General features: G+C 35.7%; 1 protein-coding gene across 5 annotated transcripts in view; it reads right to left on the bottom strand.

The window, feature by feature from the left end:
- Positions 1 to 14,216, bottom strand: part of Sel1l2 (SEL1L2 adaptor subunit of ERAD E3 ligase) — a 104,513-nt gene that overhangs the window by 62,025 nt on the left and 28,272 nt on the right. For 4 of the 5 annotated variants that reach the window (XM_010634101.1, XM_010634103.1, XM_010634102.1 and 1 more), the window contains exon 3: positions 2,602 to 2,767. In XM_010634101.1, coding sequence (XP_010632403.1) covers positions 2,602 to 2,767 — 166 coding nt within the window. Of the gene's footprint in view, positions 1 to 2,601; positions 2,768 to 14,216 lie in introns of those variants that run through there. The other variant, XM_010634104.1, reaches the window with a different exon arrangement.

The raw sequence follows: 14,216 nt of genomic DNA, 5'->3' as shown, positions 1-14,216 counted from the left end.
TCCCCTCCAGATTCTGGGTAGGTTTGGCAAACAGGCACCAGCAGAAGTATGAAGGGTAGACAGAGAATGAAAGTGGGATTTTCATTTCTTGGCTCCCCAGTCAGAGTCTCTGCACCTGGCGCTGTTCTTTGACCTAAGGTCACAGTTCTCTGTCAGTGTCTTCTCCACATACCTCTTGCTTCCTTTCTCACCATTGCAGTAGCCAATGCTGATCTGAAGTCTTTCAGGACCTCAGGATGATGATGCCCTTTCTTGTTACTAGCCTGGGGCAACTTCGTGATTTCCCTACATCCTCTCTACACCTTCAGAAAAAGTCTCCTGATTAAACTTTTCTCAAAAGACAAAGTTTAAATGTGCCATTTACTTCCTGCCAAAACTCTCATCATACTTCAAGTAGTCAATATTTCTATCTAAAGCCAACACTTCAACTGATCAATGAACTAATCTTTTAGGGTAAATATAGGAGATTACAAAATTAGTTTTAAAAAATCTTTGTCAGAGTAGTAGTCTCAAAAAAAAATGAATAGAAACTAGAATCAATAAGTATCCTTTTAGCCTGTAAAGTAATCTCTCCCTCTAGAATCCCACAGTTTTCAAGTTTTATATATTGCTCTTAATAGCAGTGATCACTTTTCCATGTTTACTTCTGTTTGAAGGACCTACTTTCTAATTTATGTAAGTCTTGATGAAAGGGTATTATGACTGATATGACAGGGGTTCTCAAATGTCCTTGGAAGTATGTATCATAGGCAGCAGTGATGAATGTGTGTACAATCCCTGAAGGTCTGAAAGACAGCAAGACATTTGCTTGAAATCTTAGGTTTGACAATTTAAACCATGAATTTTAAAATCTACTGTATACACTGTAACTGTTAATTTTTAAATAAAAATGTCCTCAATTTCTTACCATTATATTTTCCCTTAAAACCTTCAAATGCATTTGGTGCTCAAGAAGTTACAGCATATTGATCCCATAGTTCAGTGCTTCCTCAAAGTCATTTTGAGAAGAATGGAATTATAATTTCTTCATATGATCAGCTATTTTTGTGAGAGATGCATATAGCCCAGTGGCTAGGAGCTATAGGGCATTGGTTCTAGAAGATCCAAGTTCCTATTCTAGTTTCCCTAGGAAATAGCTTTATGATGTTGTGCATATTACCTTATTTCTCTGTGCTTCTGGTTTCTCATCTACAGGATGAGATAATAGCAACCTATCTGAAGTTGGATAAACACTAAATACAGAAAATGGTCAGTTATAGTTCACTTATTACTATCTATGGTTATTAGAGCATTACCACTTCCATGTAAGGGAAAGAGATCTCATTTGAAGGGTGACATTGTTTACTTCTTAAAGCAGAAAAATCTCTTTCAAACAACCTCTACTATCTTATTTGCCAAATTAAACAGGGCTCTTGATTTCTTCTATCCAATCTGCTTACTCATGTCTACAACACATGGAATACTTGCAGCTAGTTACATATGCTTTAGTACACACGTGCGCATTCTATTCCCACCCCTTGCACACTTACAAAAGGTCAAGGGGACTTGTCCCAAAATCTCTTGGAACATGTTGCAGATTTACTATAACTGCAGACTTCAAATGAGCAAAATGTAAACTGATTACACTTAAGTACAAAAAGAATATGTGATGTACTGTAATTGAAATACTATGAGAAAATTTGATAATGGAGAGTTACTAAAATTATTCAGTAATTTTGTAAGTGAGGTATTTTTGCTTGGGAGAAAAAAAATCCAAAAATCTGGTGGGATTCTGCACGACATTTTCCCTATGTCTTTCGCTCTTCACCCCATAAGAAACTTGAGCTGGGAAAGCACAGAGGATGCTGTTTGGATGTGATCTATAATCGAAAAGCCAATCAACAGTAGTATGCTAAATAAAAGATAGGCCATGTTTCTATATCAAAGAATTCCAAATAGATGTTTCAGTGTGTGTGATTTAGACTTAAAATGAATCAGATATGTACATTTTTACAATACCATTAAAACTGATATTCTTTCTTAATTTCTTTGCTGAAGATGTTTCTCTATTTAAATAAGAAATTAATAAAATGGAAGTTCATATTTATTTATTAGAAAAGAGAAAGTTTTCCTGCCTTAAGCTTAAATAAAATGTTAAAAATAATTCTTAAACTTCATAATTGAACTCCAATTAAATTCTGCACAAAGACTCTTTGGAGACAATTATTTTCTGGAATCTTTTCACTTGCAGAGAAATCTAACAACTAATCAACTTTGTTTTTATTAGGGAGTGTCTTAGATTTCTAGACTAAAAAAATTATGCTATATTAATTTTGGTTTTCTTTGAAGTCTTAGGGTTTTTATTAGCACAAAAGCTGATAAATGTTTTACCCACACAATCTTGGAGACTTTTTCCTCCATGAGATATGATTAGTAACCTTGCTTATTATCATTAGTACAAATTCTGAATCTAAACAGGGCCAGAAGCTGACAAAATATAATACTTTTGCTTATATAAATATTTGGCTGTGTCCTAAGACTTCTGTTAAAGCAGCTATAAAATATACTTTTAGATTACCTGAGTTATTTTAAATTTACATGTGAGAGGTGTATTCTACTTACAATGGTTTGTATTTCTCTTTGGGAGATCTCTATTTTCAATTCCTTGTATTTTTAATTTGTGTTGCTTCTTTCTTTCTAAGAGATTTTCTCTTGCATTGATTACTTCACCTGATTTTTTTTGTTCCAGCATATGTGATACAAATTGTTTGTCTTCATTCACTGATACCTGCAAAAAAGGTTTTTGTTCATTTTGTTCATGTATAACTTTAGAAAATTGAAAATGAAAAGCTTATATTTGACAAAAACACATGATTAATACAATTACTCTAATTTTTGCATTTTTCAAATATAAATGACATATGGCTTACTTCACTTTGGGAATCCATATATTTTATGAGTGAAAACCTTTTAAACCTATTACATGACATCTGAACTGCAGGGTCAACTGTTATTTGTACAAAGAATCAAACTCAGGACCTGTGCTTGCCAGGTAGGTGTGGTGCCACCGAGCTAAATCGCCAGCCTCAGGGTCAACTGTTAAAAGCTAAAAATAGTAAGACAGTTTAACCAATTTACTCTTCCACTGGTTAGTTGTCATGGTAATCTCAATTGTGTGAGCTAAAGAAAAAAATGAAGATGTTGACATTGCCTTACACATTACAACAAATTTATAATTAATTGTGACTATATTTAAAAATGTAAAAACATGTTTTCTTGAAGTGTTTTTCAGTATAAAATAATGCAGAGTTTAAGAGAAAAAATTAAAAAGCTTTGTGGAGGAAAATATTCATAATTTACATATATATTTTCAAGATAAAGTATATTGGAAAATTAAATTTTTTCTTTGTCAGTAAGTACATCTAAGGAATCAAGATTTTTTCACAGGCGTTTTCCTCCATCTTTTTCTCACTATCCCTCTTTCTAGCATGAATTTCTTGCTTCAGTGCTGTCAGTGTAGTACCAAAGACAGCAGAGCAGTGACCCAGAGACCAGAGCTTGCGGAGATTTTTGACATGCAAGAACTTCTAAAAATAGTTTCATTGAGATATAATTCACATACTATAAATTAATCTACTTAACATATACAATTCAGTAGTTTTTGTAATATTCACAAATAAGTTCAACCATCAGCACAGTATTTTATCACCTCAAGAAGCAACCACAGATCCTTTATCTATCACCTACCCTATTTTCCTATCCTTCTACTCTCAGCCCCAAGCATCCACTAAGCTAAATTATGTTCTGTCATTACAGATTTCCCTACTCTGAACTTTCAGAGGGATGGAATCTTACAGTATCCTTCTTTCCTTCCTTCCTTCCTCTTTCCTTCCTTTCTCTCCCTTTCTCTCTCTCTTCTCTCTGCTCTCCCCAGCATTTTTAAGATAATATTTTCAAAGTTAACTCATGCTCCAGCATGTATCAGCCTTTTAATGTCCAAATGATATTCCTTATATGTATAAACCACATTTTATTCACCCATTCATCCAGTAGTGGACATTTGGCTCTTTCCACCTTTTGGCTATTATGAGCAGTACTGCTCTAAACATCCATGTACATGTTTCTCTGTGGACATGTAAAGACTTTGAGTATAATTCTTATTTTGTAGGGTAGATAGATTCACCACATAAAAACTATGAAATGTCCAGTTAAATCTGACTTTGAGATAAGCAAGGATTATTTTTGGTGTAAAAATGTCTTCAATGTGGCATTTTAACAGATTAGAACAGCATTATAATATTTCCCAGCTTCCAGGTATAGATTTCAAGGTCTGTCTGAGCCCTAATATCTTGCAGAAAGAGAGGGAAAGAGCAAAGAACATGTGTAGAAAAGGTTTTTGTTTTGTTTTATTTGGTTTGCTTTGCTTTCTTTCCTTTAATAGGGCAGACTTGGAAATGACACATTATGCTTTCAGCCACTTTCCTTTGGATGAAGCTCAGTCACGTGCTCCACTTAAGTATGAGGCAGCTGAGAACCCTGATCTCCCTTGGTTTCAGGAAGAACAGAACATGAAATTTGTTGGGCTTCCTATGTGCTCTAGTGTAATGGGATTATTGTATTATTGCCATTAAAAGAACTGTCTTTAATTTTTAAATTCAAGCACAAGAAGTATGTAAGTGGAGGAAGCAGTAAAGCTCACAAATGCCTGTGATTGTGTGCTGTCTCTATCTCCTTTTTCTATGGAGGCCAGTGTTTTCTGACTTTGCTTTCCTCTCTCACCCATTGAGAGGGAGCCAGCTGGAATAAGTATCAGGGAGTCTTGGAAAGAGGCTCTCTCTGACTTTTAAAAGCATCCAAAGGCTTCAATAACAAATATTTATTGAACATCTACCTCAGGTTCTGTTCTAAGAGCTAGAGATACAGTCATGAATAAAATATCTCTGCCCTCCTAATGTCAATTTTCAACTGATAAAATGAAGCAATTTAAAGTTAGTTTTACTGGATATAGGATGGTTAGGGACAAATTCTCCCACACATTGGAGTAGACGCCTATGGGAAGGGAGAGAGTCATGCTTATCTCTCAAGAAAGTGAGTTCCGGCAGAGAGAGCAGCAAATGCAAAGGCCTTGAAGCAGGAGCACACGGGAGCACAGGATTTGTTAACAGCAGAGCCATGGGGCAGCCAGGTAGCTGTCCGGCCAGGCTCAGGATGGTGCGTGATGCTCTATGTGAATGTCAGATGGCTTTGGAGGGTCCTGAGCAAGAGTTTTAATGAATGACTGGCTTTGAGTTTAAAAGGGTCATTTCGGCTGCTGTGTTGAGAATATTAATATGTTGGGCTAAGGGTGGGAAAAAGAGGAAGTGAGCTGAAACAAAGCAGGCGAGAGGTGATACCGATACTGACATAAGCAGATGGCAGAAGGGGAAGTAATGGCACTGATTGGTTCCAGGATGTGTTTTGGGAGTGTTACTGAGAGGAGGCTCTCTGAAAGCTTTATAATGTGTATTCAAGTTTTTGTTTTGCATGGGTTTTTTGGTACCGAGGATTGAATTCAGGACCTCACACTTGTGAGGCAGGTGTGGTGCCACTGAGCTAAATCCCTGGCTGTATTTTTGTTTTTAAGCAGCACACCCAAAGGGAATACTTCGGCGAAGTATTTTTTTAAACTTCCAAAGTCCATTTAGTCAGAGACTGAAGCTCTGTTGCAGGAGTCTCTTGCTTCTTCACCTGTCCTCCTGTTTCTTCACTCCCCAAATCTTCAAGATTCATGCTGGATGAGTTTTTCTCAAGTTCCCTTTTGAACGCATCATTGCCCAACTTAGATTCCTTTCATCCTCAGTGACAGCAGGATATAGTCAAACTCCTTTGCACAGAACTATGATTCTTCACAGTCTGCCCTGAAAATGTCAGAGTGACCTCAGGTCTTACTACTCCTACAGCTAAGGGAACATCTGTGAGAGCCAAACTCCTCTCACTCTTCCTAGTAGTATAGGTTCTTGCCTCCTTCCTTGTGCTGGCTTCGCAAGTTCTCATCGCTCCTCCTTATTTTGTGATGCCAAGTTTTACTCCCGTTCCAAGGCTCAACTCAGATTCTTTCTCCCCAAGTCCCTCCGTCATCACTGTGACCCGGAGTCATCACTCTTCCTCTGCACTGGTGGTTTCTTTCCTTCTTGGTCAACAGTCGCTCACTGCTGCGCAGTGTCTACAGTGACGTCATTTTACATTATCCATTTCCTGCTTTATTTACTCAATTCATTATAGTTTGTAAATTTTTTAGTATCTTATTCATTGAAAGTAGGGTACTATGAGTAGAGGGGAAGGTAAAGAATGTGTAGATTTCTTTATTACTAATTTATTTGTAGCTAAATCTTGTTTTTGTTTTCGTGCCTTGACACCTTTCCAAAGTAGGATCTAGTCCTATAGTGTTTCATCCGAAGGCAAAAATAAGCACACAAACAAAACCTGTGCTATCATGCAGCAAAGCTTCTAGTCAGATAGTGAGACCCTGCCTCAAAATTTGAAATTTGTAAAGAAAAGAAAAAAAAGAGGGGAGGGTGGCTGGAGGTCCAGCTCTGTGTGAAGACCTGGACTTTATCCATACTGGATAAAACAAGTCAGTCAAGGTCTGGAAATATGACATCAGGGTTTTTACATTAACTATTTTTATTCTGAAACAACATCCAATTTTACTTTTTAAACATAAGAAATCTGAGTACTTGTTTGGTATCTGTTTAACATATAAACAGATATGTTATTCATAATTGCCTGTCTTACTTGCTCTTACCTCAGAATAAATGTGCTGATGATTTTTAAAATTTCACTTATATTCTCTTCATAGTATTCTGTTCACCACTTATTACCTGTGTCTAACTGTAGGCAAGTTAATTAACCTCTGTGACTCCATTTACCCCTCAGTTAAATAGAGGCAATAATATTGCCTATCTCATTAGGTTTTTGTGAGGATTGAGTAAGTTAATGCATGTGAAGAATATTGTACATGGTAAACAATCAATAAATACTGGCTATTAATACTATTATTATTATATTGACTATATATTTTCTGTGTAAATGAATGTTCTTGTTTGGGATCCTAAACTACAAGGACTTAGATCCTACAACTATTTAATTTACTCCGTTCACCAGTAAACTATAATGTCCTGATTCCGGGAAATCTGTATATATTATTGTTTTTTTAACATAGTTTAAAAAATATCTTAAGCAAAATATCTAAAAATAATTTTACTAGTAGAAAATTCTAATATGCCATACGTTTTTGTACTAATTTTATTCAAAGACACTGAACTGTAATTTTAGAATGTCCTAGGTTCCTGTTGCTACCTGGGCTGTATTTGATGCTAAATGTATTAGCTCCCAAATCCCATACTTATTCTTTTTTTGAGGCAGGGTCTTGCTAGTAGTCCAGGCCAGCCCTGAATTCACCGTGTAGTCAAGACTGGCCTCAAATTTGGCAGTGATCCACCTGCCTCACCACACTTATTCTTGAATAAATTTTGTAATAAAAACATGACTAATGCAAAAGGACTTTAATGGCCTCCTCAAATAGTTTTTGGAGGCAGCAAGTATGAAATAAGTAGCGAAAGAACCTATAACAGCTTTATGAAAGTACTGACTCATCCATCTGAGACATATGTTAGGAATTAAAGGGATCGTAGCAAATAAGGAAAAAAAGATTTTCCAATCTTATAGAGTCCCCCTTTGATTGTGAGAAGGAAGACAATAACTGGTAAACAAATGATCAGGTTAGAATCAGGTATCAATAAATGCTATGAAGAGAATAAAACAGGAGATGTAAAGAGTGAAATGCAAGGAAAAGAAGGATTTGTTGTAGCTAATTTCTACTGGGTGCCCAAGAAAAAGCCTTAATGAAGAGGTGACTTTTCAGCTAAGAATTTAAGGACAAGAAAGAAGCATTGGGTAGATAAAGAGTCAGAACCTTCTAGGCAGAAAGTACAACAAGTATGAATGGCCTTGATGTGGGAACAAACTTGTATGTTCAGTGATGGAAATAAGGCCTAAGGGGTATGAAATAAGAGAATTATAAAGAAAGGCATAAAGAGAAGTAGGGGATCATACTATATAAGGAAATGGAAAAGATTGGTGTTTTGTTCAAAGCACAAGAGGAAGCCACTGGAGAGTTTTAAATGACTTGTTCTGATTTCCATTTTAGAAAGAAAGACCATCTTGGTTCACATGTGAGGAACAAATTGTATAACATTAAGAGTGGGAGCAAAAGAACAGTTTGGAGACTATTGCAGTCAACTAGGTGAGGGACAACATGACTCAGAAGAGTGCAGAAACAATAGAGATAAAGTACCTGGGTAGATTTACGGTATGCTTCAGAAATCTCACAGATAAGAAGTGGAGGTGCACTGGAGGTAAGGGTTAGACCAGCAGAATGGATGAAGATTCCATTCACAGGGATGGAAAAGGATGGAGGCAAGAGAAAATTCTGGAAGGAATGAAAGCCCCACCCCAGTAACTGTAATGTTTCCAAATTATGTGACTATACTGTATATAAAGAACAGAGTATGAGTGAGGCATGTTTGGTATGGACTGGGAAGTGAGCATTTTCTTTAAAAAGTATGAACAGGTGAGACATTAAAGAACCAGAAGGTGAAGATTTTTTGCCTGACATTGCCTTACTGTTTCTTGGGCTCAACAATCAGAGATGTTTCTTGCTCTCATAGGTGTCTATTTATTTTTTAGCCCCCCCCTCCACAATAGTCACTGTTCCTTGGCATTGTGCAATCCATTAAATTCTAAAAACACTTCTCTGGAAAAAGATTGAATGTAAAACAAAAGCTAACTGAAGTCACTGATGAGGGCATTAGCTGTAGCAAACCAAGGCTAGATTGTCACCTATGCACTTGTCTCTGGGAATGAATGATACAAAGTAATGTGGCAGAGGGAGCAAAGACTGCTGCCATTGGTTAGATTAGAGCAGGGAAATAAATTTCTACTTTTTCTTCTATGTGTGCATGCAGACAATATACTATGTTGTGGCCACATATTTCTAAAGAGTATGAAGTCTAGTGGCCAGGCATCATCAGAGAAGAGCCAGGTTATAATAAAAGTCAGGAGGAGTGAGAAAGAGAGAGAAAGGGGGAAGAGGAGAGGGAAGGAGGAGGAAAAGAAAGTGGACGAGGGTGAGGAGGAAAAGAAAAAAGAGGAGAAGGAGGAGACAAGAGAAAAGAAAAACATGAATTTTTCTATAAGAAAACTAGATTTCCCAGCATATGCCCTCTAGAATGAGTGCATCAGAATCACACAGGAATCTGTGAGAAATGCAGATTTTAGGCTGCATCGCAGGTCTACAGAATCAGAAATTCTGGCGGTAAAGCCCAGCAATCTGAGGAGTTTTTACTCGAGTGTGTGTGTCTCCTCCTCCCCCTCCTCCTCCCCCTTCCCCGCCTCTGGAGATTGAACTCAAGCGTGGTTCCACTGAGCTAAATCCCTGGCCCGCTTTGTTCTTTTGAGAAAGGTCTCACAATGTAGTCCAGGTGGGGCTTGAACTCCCCATGTGGCCCAGGCTGACCTTGCACTCCCTATGTAGCCCAGGTTGTCCTTGAACTCATGGCACTCCTCCTGCCACAGCGTTTGAGTTCTGAATTTAGAGACCTGCCCCACCATGCCCAGCTGCAATCCATGTTTTGAGAAGTCTCCCAGGTGAGTCTGTTGCATGCTAAAGCTTGACAGCCCTTGCCCTAGTAACATGAAAGAAGGTGGTCAGCAAATGAAAGTGGAATTGAAGTACACAAATAAAATAATGTAAAAATTTATAGCTCTCAGAAGATAGTAAGGATATGTGCACATATAGCAAAGATTCACAGAGGAACAGATGTTGTTTGAATTATGATTGTCAATCAGGAATTTAAAGTATATCAGAATGCTAGCTCTCTAGGTCTTAAAAATGTATACAGCATATGTTTGAAAAAGCAGGGAACTGGCAATTTTGAATTTTAAAATTTCACTGTTTTACTAGGTTTTCTCCCTTAAAGTAAGGGTTTACCTACAAGATGTTTAAATAGAAGCAAAAGTGTTTTTGGTAATCATCTTAGTGTTTTTCGTTTTTCTATACTTATTTTAAATAGAGAATAGAAGACAATTTTAGGATGCATTTTTCTAATATGTCTAAGATTTTTTTAAAACAAAGCAAATATTTTAAATGTAATAAATATCCCTGTGTTAAAAGAATAGCTACCCTTTGTAGAAAGGAATAATTCATTCATCATTAAAATGTTTTTTTTTTCTATTGGTAAACCCACAGCTGATCATTTTGTTGTGTATTTGCATGTCTACCTTTTAATGTCTTCAAATAACAATAATAAACAGATATGGATGGATGATTTAAAATGCATCAAATGGTAAAGTAGCAAGGAAAAAGGAAACATAAAATAGCACAAGTGATATTAATACTATAGCACTAACAAAGTCTCTATTAATTCCTAAATGCACATTGTAAGGGCAGCTTTCTACAGATGCAGAGAACATAAAATAATGATGTATATTAGAGTTTGTATTTATATATAAATATCAGAAATTATAGTTATATAACCATGTTAGTTATGCATAATATAGTGGATAAATTGATTATTGAAACCCCAGAAACCTGTTTCTTAAATTACTTCCAGCACCTCTTTTTCTTAAATTTTATTAGAGCTACTGATAGTTTCTGTTTATTCCCTGATGCAAATATTGGTAAATAATGACATTATTTCATTCATATTCCATTTTACATAGCTATTCCCTTTCTAGGCATTTTCCTGAAAGAGTTAAAGACATCCTATTACAGTGATATATGCATAGCCATGTTTATAGCAGGAAATTCACAATAGCTAAATCCTGGAAGCAGCTTATATGTCTGTAATAGATGAATGGATTAAAAAATGTAGTATTTACACACAACAGAGTACCACTCTGCCATAAAGAAAGAAAACCTTGAGTCATTTGTAGGAAAATGGATACATCTTGAGAGCAAAATATTAAGTGAAATAAATCAGACACTTAAGCTTAATTATTGCATGGTTTCTCTTATATAAGAAACCCAAATATAAGTAAGAGCAAAATAAAAGATAGATAGTACAGAGATAGATCTTTTTCAAAGGCAGAGAGTTTACATGTGATCAAGGGAGAAAGAGGGAGAGGAGGGAAAAGAGATGAAAAAAGGAATTAAGGTATGTTTTGTACATGTACAAATGCCACAAAAGGAATGTAAATATTATGTGCTATAAATATCTACTAATAAAAACTATTTATCAAGCACTTAGTAAATTTCAGAGGCTAACCAAGAGAGGCCTGTGTCTCTGAGATGTATACATAAAAAAGTTGGAGATGAAAAGGGATGGTAGGAAATAGTAACCTCAGAGAAACGGAATACTAAATTTGATAAGGGAGATGGTCAAGTTTGCTGGGAAACACCAAAGACCTTCTTGACAATGAACCAGGTTACCTGACTGTGTTTATTCACTGCCACATTCAGCTTTCCAAGTCCAGGAGTATAGAGAGCAAAGTATTCCATCAGGGTTGATGTTTTAATGCTAATTTGAATGGAGCACAAGAAGAGTGACTCGATGGATGGTGTATACAAGGAAGTGATTATGCAAGGAAATGCTTTCACAGGACCCCAAAACTTTATCTGCAACACTCAGTCCAGAAAAGATCTGAACACAGAAAACTTTTTCATATATTTGTTGCTCAAATTTAGTTGTTGGGAAAACCTGACCCACCTTCGTGTGAGATAGATTGTATTCTTTATTTATTCCACTTTATCTGAATATATATATGAATTTAATGCATTTGAAAACAGTGTATTTCCCTACTCTCTGTTGAAGTAGTCTGTAACAGTGGTGGTGAACCTATGGCTCGCATGCTGCAGCAGGCTGTTTGTATCTTTGAAAACTCTAAAAGTTTCACCTTTTCTGGTCTATAATATATGAGGTGTATGGAAGTACATCTTTCCTTCCCTCCCTCTGTCCTACATTTTATGGTTTTTGTATTCCATATATTATTTACATGTGCAATTTTTCATATTTTTACATGTTTTTTAATATAGTTGCTTATGTTTTACATTTCTAAACTTAAAAGATATCTGAACTTTGTCTTAAATTCTTCCAAAAAATTGAAGAGGAGGGAGCATTTCCAAACTCACTCTGTAAGTCCAGTATTATCCTGATAAACAAAGCTAGACAAGAGTATTACAAGGAAATACAACTACTGGCCAGGAACTGATAAATACTGATGCAAAAATCTTTGACAAAATGTTAAATTCAGCAACATATTAATAGGATTATATATAAAAACTATGTGGGATTTATTCTTGGACTAGAAGGGTAGTTTAAATTAATATCCTTGAAAATTAATCAATAGGAAACATAACAATTTACAGAACAAATAAAAACTCACATGATCATGTCAAATAATGCAGAAAAAGTTTTTTTCAATATACTTTCATGATAAAAATACCCAACAAATAAAGAATACAAGGAAATTACTCCAGCAAAATAAAGATAAGAAAAGCCTACAGCTCACATCACACTGGAAATGAAAGACTGAAAATGTTTCCCTGAAAACCAGGATTAAGGTAAGGATGCCCAATCTCACACTTCTATGTTAGATAATAGTAAAAATCCTACCCAGTGCAATTAAGCAAGAAAAAGAAATGAAAGTCATTCAAACAAGAAGACAGAAGTAAAATTATCTGTTCACAGAAGACACAATCTTATATTTGGAAATCCTAAAATATTTCATGAAATCCACTAGACTTAAAAAAACAAATTTGGCAAAAGTGCAGATACAAAATCAACACATAAAACAACTGCATTTCTATATGCCAGGGATGGCAAACCTATGGCACATGTGCTGCGTGCAGAGGGAACACAGAGCCCTCTCTTGTTGGCACATGAACCACTTTTCCCAGTAGCTGATAAAAGTTGTTTTATTTAAACTAAAATCAGTATTCAGGTTTAATTGCAGTGTTGGCACTCTTACAATAAATAAGTGGGCTTGAGGTTGCAGTTTGGGCACTTGGTCTCTAAAAGGTTTGCCATTACTGTTATATTCTAGTAATGAACAAACCAAAAAGAAAATTTAGAGAACAATTCCATTTACAATAACATCAAAAATAAAATAAACGGCCAAGAAGGTGAAAGATTTATATAAAGAAAATTATAAAAAATTACTGAAGAGATTAAAGATAAATAGATGTAAGGACATTGCATGTTCATGGGTTGGAGGTAGTGATATTGTCAAAATGCTAATAGTACCTTAAATGATCTACAGAACTAATGCAATTCTTATTAAAACTTCATTTTTTTGTAAAAATAGAAAAATCCATCCTAAAATTAAAATGCATTCTCAAGGAACTCTGCATAGCAAAAACAATCTTGAAAATGCAGAGCAAAGTTTGGTACTTCTCCCTACCAAAACTTATAACAACTTTGCCGTAATTAGAATAGTGTGGTATTTACTTTTGAGGCCTTGGGTTCAATCCCCAGCACTGTAACCTGCTTTCCCCTAAAAAGCAAAAACAGCATGGTACTGACACAAAATGAATACATGGATCATTGTGATAGAAGAGAGATCCCAGAAATAAACCCTTTCATATATGGTGAAATGGTGTTTGACAAAGGAGCCAATACAGTTCAGTAGGAAAGGACAGCCTTTTCTAATATGCTGGAAGAAGTGGAGATCTGCATACAAAAGAATTATACCATACACAAAAATTAATTCAAGATGGATCAAAAAACGAAATATAAGCCTTGAAACTATAAAACTCTTAGAAGAAAACAGGGGGAAACTTTACGACATTGCACTTTGTGATGATATCTTGGAAAGGACCCAAAAATCATGGTCAGTAAAAGTAAAGATAAAATGCACAACTTCATAACTGAAATGCTGTATATGAAAGGACACTATTGACAGTAAAAAGGCAACCCATGGAAAAAGAAAAAATATATGCAACAGGTGAGGAGCTAATGCATAGAATAAATGGAGAACTACTACACTTGACAAGAAGAAACAATGTGATTAACTTAATCCATAAAGGATTTGAACAGACATTTCTTCAAGGAAGATTCACAAATGGCCGAAAAGCTCATGAAATGCTCTCAGCATCACTAATGATTAGGGAAATACAAATCGAGACCATACCATTACCTCACTTTCATCAGGATGCCTACTATAAGAAGAAGAAGAAAGAAGGAGGAGGAGGAGGAGGG

The sequence above is a fragment of the Fukomys damarensis genome, unplaced genomic scaffold, assembly GCF_012274545.1.
Source record: "Fukomys damarensis isolate Sample0158 unplaced genomic scaffold, DMR_v1.0_HiC HiC_scaffold_7, whole genome shotgun sequence".
Taxonomy (NCBI): Eukaryota; Metazoa; Chordata; class Mammalia; order Rodentia; family Bathyergidae; genus Fukomys; species Fukomys damarensis.
This window is presented reverse-complemented; position numbering and strand designations above follow the sequence as displayed.